General features: G+C 52.6%; 2 protein-coding genes across 2 annotated transcripts; both read right to left on the bottom strand.

Annotated features, from left to right (window-relative positions):
* Nucleotides 1-2,524: 2,524 nt before the first annotated feature.
* Nucleotides 2,525-3,128, bottom strand: LOC119306371 (mavicyanin-like). Its single transcript, XM_037582608.1, has 2 exons — nucleotides 2,957-3,128; nucleotides 2,525-2,829 (listed from the first exon to the last, which is right to left on the bottom strand). The coding sequence occupies exons 1-2, from the start codon at nucleotides 3,126-3,128 to the stop codon at nucleotides 2,525-2,527; spliced, it is 477 nt and encodes a 158-aa protein (XP_037438505.1).
* Nucleotides 3,129-7,181: 4,053 nt separating this feature from the next.
* LOC119306370 (blue copper protein 1a-like) lies at nucleotides 7,182-7,783 on the bottom strand. Its single transcript, XM_037582607.1, has 2 exons — nucleotides 7,606-7,783; nucleotides 7,182-7,501 (listed from the first exon to the last, which is right to left on the bottom strand). The coding sequence occupies exons 1-2, from the start codon at nucleotides 7,781-7,783 to the stop codon at nucleotides 7,182-7,184; spliced, it is 498 nt and encodes a 165-aa protein (XP_037438504.1).
* Nucleotides 7,784-8,032: the final 249 nt, after the last annotated feature.

The raw sequence follows: 8,032 nt of genomic DNA, 5'->3' as shown, positions 1-8,032 counted from the left end.
GACTGGTTAGGTTAACTAATTAGTTTTATTTATAAAACCGGTTTAGTTAATCTAATTACGTGGTGGGGCCCGCACGTCAGTGTCACAGAGAAGCCCAGTCAGCACGTTGACTGGTCAAACCAGTCAACAGGGTCCCGTGGGGCCCAGCGTCAGTGACTCAGGTGATGGGGCCCACGCATCCATGTTGGTGGCTGCGCCGGGGAGGGCTCCGGCGACCAAGGCGACGGCGGCGTCTCGCCGGAGTTGGCCGGAGCCGCGCTACATGGGGCCTCCGGACCTACGGCTTGGACCTAAGGGCGCGGCCCGGCACCGCGCACACGATGGTGACGATGACTGGCGTCGGGGACGACCGGAGCATCGCCGGCGACGGAAAAAGGCGGCGACGACCTTCGGACGTGTGATGGCGAAGGCGAAGCAGCGTGCTACGGAACGAAAGGAAGGGCTGGGGAGGATCCCCGTGGTGCGGCGAGTCCAACGGGCTTGAGCCCGTGACCAAAAGGTCACCGGAGTCTCGCCGGCGACGAGCTCCGCGGCGCTGCGTTCGGGCGCACGTGGGGAAGCAGCTAGGGGGCGCGCCAAGTAGGCAAGGAGAGGGAGAAGGTAGGAGAGCTCACCGAGCGGCACGCCGATGGCCCTTGGTAGGTTAGGAGCGCAGGGGAAGCCGGAATTCGAGGGATCTCGCCGGCGGCAAGGGCGGAAGGGGACGAGCTCGTGCGACGTCAGCGGTGCTTCCCAGCTCCACCTGGGGGCACCAGACGACGGAGTCGACCCCGGCGGAGCTTCACGACAAGACGGCGGAGCGAGGCGGTGGCTGTGGCCGCGGTGACGACGGAGAACGGCGGCGAGCGCGCTCGGGAGAGGCGGGCGAGCGAGACAGGGTGGGGGAAAGAGCAGGTGGAGTGGGTGGTGCAAGTGGAGGCGGGGATCGAGGAGGCGAGGAGGCGCAAGCCTTATCCCCTCGCCCGGGCGATGCCGGCGAGGCGGGTCCGACGGGGACGGGCGCGCTCTGCCTCGCCCGGTCGGAGGAACAGGAGGAGGGGGAAGAGCGACAGGAAAGGGGGAGTGGGCCGGCTGGGATGGGCCGACGGCCAGCTGGGCCTGTCTCTGCGGCCTTAGGCCCAGGGGCAGGGGGGGCAGGAGGCTGTGGGTCGCCGAGGCCCAAGGGGAGGCCAGGGCTCTCCCACCCCCTCTTCTTTTCCCTTGTTTTTAAACAACTTTTGCATTTTCTTTTCTTTTTCTTTTAGCCAATAAAGACTTTGTAAAAATTATGCCATTGGACAAAATAATCTCAAAGAATTATTAGGCACTGCCAAAAAGATTGTGAGGCTTTAGAAATAGTTTGCCATTTTCATAAATTAAAAAGGCATTTAATTTATTTCTTAGGCCACTGTTTGAAGTAGCTTAGGCCACTCAAACCTTTTTGCAAAAATGTTGGTTCACCACCAAAATTAGTTGTGGATTATTCTGCACATGATGAACATTTTTGTTTTCATGTCTGAGCATTTTGAATTTCAGACAAAATTTGAATTTGAATTCAACTGGAATTTAAAAGAGAAAGGAGACAATTATGATCAGGAACATGTTTAGCAAAAAGATTAACTTAACCCCAGGGGTTACTGTAGCATCATTACACCGGGGAGTTACATCCGACTTCTTCGACATGGCGTACAGCTTGTGCAGGTCCCAGTCTACGCATGCCCGGTGCTGGCAACACCGCCGCGTGCCTTCGTCCACGACGTGTCCCCGGGCCTGGCAAGCCTGGCGCGGCGCTTCGTCAACTTCGTCTTCGTCCGTCTACGCATGCCCGGTGCTGGCAACACCGACGCGTGCCTTCGTCTACGATGTGTCCCCAGGGTTGGCAACCCCCGCGCGACGCGTCGTCAACATCATCTCCGTCCTGGCGCACCACTACTTCGACACCACTGCGCCCACGACTAACTCGGCGCCCCCTTGCGCCCGCGGCTCCACGGTGACTTTCTCGACACCGGCCACCCCGACTCGACATCGACCACGGCATTCTTCGCACGGCTACCTCGACCACGGCTCCACCACACACGCTCTCGGCTACATCGACAAAGGGCACAAAGGGCTACCGCCTGCTTGAGCAACCTCGTTGGTTTCCACTCCAGCCACGACTCCGCGATGCATCGACCGTTACGACTGTGGGGGGTGTCCGTCGGCTTGCCTTCGGATTCTTCTCCAGTCTCACTGTCTGCATCGCTCCCGTTGTGACTGCGGGGGGATGTTGAGTAACGTGATTGTATTAGGAAACATAGGTTAGACTAGGAAATATTCTGGCTTGCCTTGTACTCCAAGTAGATCATGTACTCCTATATATATGCCCATGAGGCTCAAGCAATACAATGAACAACTATTCCACCAAATCCCTCTCTCCCTTCTAACACGAACATTACATGGATCCAGCAGTGTGCGATATTGATCACACCGTGCACGATGTGACTAGCAAAAAAACAGACACGGACAACGTAGTTGATACAGGGCGCTGCCCGGCAGCGGCAGGTCATCACCACTTGGAAACAAAGGGCCGCCTGGACCTGTGAGGAGTAGACGACGATGGCACCGTCGACCACGGAGCTGGCGCAGGCGCAGGCGAAAGCGCGTCCGCGGCGAGGATGGTGACGTTGAGCTTCAAGCCCATCTGGCAGTGGTTGCCCACGGTGCAGATGAACCACCTCCTCCCCGCGTCGCCGAGGTGGACCTGGTCGGCGCCGGACCTCCAGGCGGCGGCGCCCTTGGTGTTCTTGCACGCCTTGAAATCGGGGCCGCTCACCTCCACCACGTTATGGAGCGCCTTGTTGTACTTGAACACTGCAAGCACACGCGCGCATCTCCATGAATCAGTAAGCAGTCCAATCTCGTTTGTGCATCTCCATGAATCAGTAAGCAGTCCAAAACTCCAAATCTCCATGGTAATGGATAATGGATGCATGATTACCTAGCGCGTCGCCGACCGTGAACTGCTTGCTCTCGGACCAGGCGGTGTAGTCGAACCCGAGCGTCCACCCACTGCCGTCGCCCACGGGATGGACGGTGGCTGAGGCGGCGAGCAAGGGGAGGAAGACCATGGCGATTCCCAGCGCCACGACAAGCATCTGCTTGGAAGCCATGGAGATCGTCGAGCCCTGAAACTGAAACTCCTTGCTGTTTACTCCCTGCTCTCAGGCTGTACAATGGTGTGATGAGAACAAATTAAAGCACATACATGGTTATATAGGAGTGACAATGGTCTTGTACGTGCATGGGAGAAATAGTCAAGACACAGCGTGGAACTAGTAGCCCCTCGTCGGAGTTACCAATGGAATTGTGATGCATAGTTGACACGGTCTGCATCCTCGTTTGCAGCCCTTCGTCCAAATGTCATCTGAGAGCAGAGGTTTTACACTTTCGCCAGACCCATCAGGAATCAGGACAGGAGCAAGAAACAACGGCTAGTAAAAACAAGATTTCAAATACTAATTTGCTCTCTTGTATTCATCAATTGATGAGTGAAATTTTCGGAAAGAACAAATACGGACCTCTGTGTTTACACTGGCTCTCTTCAGAAAAGCCTAGCTACCATTACTGATCGATTTTGTTTCTCTTTGGAGAGCTTGATACGCTCCACGTTACCTCACTACAGCTAAGATGAGGTGGAAATCAAAGAGGTGGAGGCAGGAGGCTAGATTTAGTCTTCATGCGAATTATGCTAAGCTTATCTTAGCGATGCCACATGGAATAATTGCTGAGATGAAAGAAAGAAAAACAAAAAGGGCATGCCTTCTCTTAGCTATGAATTGATCTCTTTATTATTTATAAAATGTGGCCGTATGCATCGTTCTGATGCAGAGGCTGGGGAGTCCCCCCTTTTCAAAAAAATAAATAAAAAAAATCGTTCAATGATACGAGATGTTTTCATAAATTCACTTACCTTCTAGTTTAATTGTAATGGTCCTCTAATTTTGTGATCTCCAATCATTAATTGCTAGAGAATGCACAAAAGGATAAGCCATTGTAACGAATCAATGAAAAGATACACAAGATTTGCGACGTGAAAGACCACCACTTGGTTGCGCTCGTGCACTCCACCTCTACTAGGGCGCACACACTATTATTGGAAAAACAATCGTTGTCTCGCAACATTCCAAATAAGGCAAAAAAGTGGATGCAGATTAACTGAGATCGAGCTCATATGAGCTCTGAAAAGTAAAATTCGAAAAATTTAAAAAACTCAGAAACTTTTGTGGGAAAAAATTGACAAATGTTATAAATGCTTGCAAAGTTTCATCATAGAATGACATTCGTGAAAGTCGTGGAAACTATAATTCACCTAGCTACACTGTTGGATTCCTCGTCACTAGACATTAACACGTTCCTACGGATATTTTCGAAAGCAACTTACTATGACAAAAAGCAAGTTTTACACTGTAAACCAGTTTTTTCTGTCGCAAACCGACATGTTGATCATTTTTGACAAATGGTGTGTAAATCTGTAATATAAACTTGAATTAGTGTGATGAAAAAGCAAATCTGTAATATAAACTTGAATTTCATCATACTAAATTACTTTTTAGAAATTTGTATATGCACTAAAAAGTCCATGAAAGTAATTTAATGATATGCAAACATATATATATAGAAGAAACTTGAATTTTACCCACAACAATTCGTAACAAATGATAGGTTTGTTGGCTTGTGGTGGAAAAGTGTGTTTATATCAAAAACTTGATTTTCGTAACACAAGCTTTTATACTCCACAGAAATTGCGAAGGCATCTTTTGGTGGCTATTTTAATGAGATGCAATCAACTATATAGAAAAAACTTGCTTTTAATCTAAACAGTTCTTAACTTATCAGTCCAATCTAGAAAAAAGTATATTTTTTCTAAGTTAGAATTTTTTTTTGAAGATGTACACCCGCATGCATGCATTACTTGTATTCATAACAGTAACGGTACATAGATGATACACATACAAGCAACAAAAAACAAGAACAATACAAGCGGTTGTACTGCTGCATACATCGCCGCAACTATCAAGCACCCACGACCTCCGCCGTCGCGAGAGAAGGAGAGCACGAGAAACTGGTCCACATCTTGACGTTGAAGAAACCCCTAGCCAGGATGCGTTAATGAACCGTGATAGCCACCAACCCCGGAAGGTTGGATCTAGCCCGATAAAGAACATCGGCCGAAGGAGCCCTCCCAGCCTCTTCAATGCCGGATCCGGGGCCAACACCAACCCGCACATCAACAGGCGGCCGGATCCACCACCATCTTCTGCATATCCGCAACAGTCATCACCGTCGTACTCTAAGAACAGCTTGGACTCCACGAGCCTCTTGCCGGTGTCAACAACACCTTCGACAAGCAGGAGCATGGGCTGGAAGACCATTATTCCTATGAGCACCATCAACATCAGCCCCACCATGACACCAACCGAGGAAACTCGAAAACCTAGAAACCTGGGACTACAACACACGCCCGAACACGAAATCAGGGCTCCCCCCCCTGCGAGGCCAAGAAAGCAATCGGAGAGGAAGGGGAGCAGCGGAATCACCGCCGGGCACCCTGGAACCGCCGCCCTTACTTTCCGTTCGCGAGGGCGAAAACAGTCTGCGAGGCATTCACAATCTGAGCGGCGATTAGAAACTTTCTTTTGGTGACACGAAGTTGTGTTTCGAAAATATTTATCGGAATATGTCCTCGGGTGAACTAGTTTCCCCTCCCCCTCGCGTCACCTCCCCTCGGGCGGCGCCAGCCCCTCCCCGCTCCTTCATCCCCAGCCGCCACTGCCGCTGGCAAAGGCTGTAGTGGCGGCGAGCCCTGCATGATCCAGGGCGGGTGGTCGCCGCGGCAGATCCGATGAGATGGAGGCAGCGTCTCAAGAGGGGAGGCCGGGGGCGGCAGTCAGGGCGGCGTCCCTGCTGTGCGGTGACGATGGGAACCTACATGGCCGGGTGACTTCGATGGCTGCGGATCTGGCGTCCTGTCAAGATCCGTCTCGATGCGGCCTTGGCCGGCAGGTTGCGTGAGGAGGACCAGTGAGGGGTGGCTGGAGGCTCCCTGCCGGCATGCCAACGGCGGTCCTCGTCTCCACGGCGAGGCTCCATTCGGTTCCAGCCAGCTGCGAGGTTGGGGGGATGCGACTTCCGGTGAAAATCGCGCCGACTTCGGTCATGGCGGAGGATGGCGGCGTCTATGACGTTGTTCCTTTCTCGAGGCATCGTTGTTGCAGGTCGTGGCACCCCACTCTTGATGCTCCTGGGGAAACCCTAGATCTGGATCTACCAGATCATACGATGATGGTACCTTTGATGCCGCTGTCCCTCATTAGGGCATCGTTTTGGAGCAAGTGCTAGTTGGACAGGACAAGCGGAAGAGCGGTGTCTCATCCACCACAAGGCCGACGGCGGATCCCAGTGGCATGGTGCCGCGGAGGTTCGGCGACGGGCGCGTGTGGACGGATTCATGCAGGATGGTGGAGTTGTCTGGCGTCGTGGTGTCGTCGATGGCAGGCCAGGCAAGGTCGATGGGTCAGTTGCTGCTCTAGAGATGGGCCGGCGGAAGATGGCGGCGGCAGACTCTGAGAGTGCCTCGGTCCTGGTATGTGGTTAGACTGGGGCATCCGGCTTTAAATGTTAGGGTTTGGTGCGATGTCCGTTTGGTTTTAGGCCCGGATATTCGGCATACCTCCATCAATGAGATAGGAGTAGCAACATGTGTTGCCTAGATGGTGGCTTGAGTCTCACTGATGTATTACTTTGTATGGTCTCTACGAATAATTAATAAGATGGCCGCATGCATCGTCCAGATGCAGAGGCCGGGGGTTTATCCTCATTTTCCAAAAAAAAAAGGTGAACTAGTTTCCAAGATCTTATTCGTGAGGAACACAACGGTCATTTACTTTTTTGATTTCGACACTCGGGTTAAAGTAATTCAATTTAGAAAAAATTAATACGTTTACATGTCGGTGACATCATCTATCTTGTTCAACACTGATAACTTTACTAATAAAATGAAATTAATCTTTGGCCGAAGAAAAATGCAAGGGCTCAAATTAGAAACAACAACGAAAATGCTGATACATAACAAGCAGCACGACCACATACACAAATACATAAAAAAAACACGACGCGACGCTCTCGGTCGCTCACATATATAGAAGATCGATGGGGGTTGTAGCCTAGAGCACGAGCACGGCCATGGCGAGCGCAGTGACCGCGGCCGCTGCCTCACCGAAGCGCGCCTGCAGCTTGCCAGCAGGGTTGGTCGGGGCTGGCTGGGGAGTCGGCGCGGGGGTCTCGAGGATGGTGATCTTGAGCTTCATGCCGTTCTGGCAGTGCTGGCCGACGGCGCAGAGGAACCACTTGCGTCCGGCCTTGTCGAGCGTGACCCGGTCCTCGCCGGAGGTCAAGACGACGGCGTTGGCCGGCTCGTTGCACGAGAGGAAGTCCGGCCCGCCCACCTCCACCAGATTGTGAACGGCGCTGTTGTACTTGAACACTGCGATCGATACAGTTCGCATGAAATTAGTTCCGCTTCGCAAAGAAAATGGAGCGATCAAGCGTACGCTTGGCCGGAAAGGATTGACGGAGGTATGTAATTACCTAGCGTGTCACCGACGACGAACTGCTTGGTCTCGGCCCAGGCCGTGTAGTTGAAGTTGAGGGTCCAGCCCTTGTCGTCGCCGACCATGTGCTCCGTGGCGACGGCGAGCCCCGGGAGGAAGGCCACGGCGAGGGCAACCGCGGCGAACACGGCGACGAGCATCTGCTTGGACGCCATCACGGACTGAGTAAGCAGCAAAGCTAGCGTCACAGGCCAAGGCTGGCTTGTTGCTAAAGGGAAAGGGTCCTGTGATGGGATGGATGCAGCTCGTGTGTTGTGCTTCTAGCTCCGGCTTTGCATGTATATATAGGGAGGGGGAGACAGAGCCAGTGATGACTATACGTACGTATACGTATAGTAATCACCGTTGGCACTGGAGCTATCAGCTGGCAGCTGGCCGATGGCGGCAATGGTGTGACGAGTTGA

This window comes from Triticum dicoccoides, chromosome 5B (genome assembly GCF_002162155.2).
Source record: "Triticum dicoccoides isolate Atlit2015 ecotype Zavitan chromosome 5B, WEW_v2.0, whole genome shotgun sequence".
In the NCBI taxonomy this organism is placed as follows: domain Eukaryota; kingdom Viridiplantae; phylum Streptophyta; class Magnoliopsida; order Poales; family Poaceae; genus Triticum; species Triticum dicoccoides.
The sequence above is the reverse complement of the archived record's forward strand: the minus strand, read 5'-3'. Positions and strand labels throughout refer to the sequence as shown.

Bases quoted from the DNA above. Each gene is read 5' to 3' on its own strand.
- LOC119306370 (XM_037582607.1), bottom strand. From the start codon at position 7,783: ATGGCGTCCAAGCAGATGCTCGTCGCCGTGTTCGCCGCGGTTGCCCTC. The intron at 7,502-7,605 runs GTAATTACATAC...TATCGATCGCAG, and splicing joins CGTCGTCGGTGACACGCTAG to TGTTCAAGTACAACAGCGCC.
- LOC119306371 (XM_037582608.1), bottom strand. From the start codon at position 3,128: ATGGCTTCCAAGCAGATGCTTGTCGTGGCGCTGGGAATCGCCATGGTC. The intron at 2,830-2,956 runs GTAATCATGCAT...GTGTGCTTGCAG, and splicing joins CACGGTCGGCGACGCGCTAG to TGTTCAAGTACAACAAGGCG.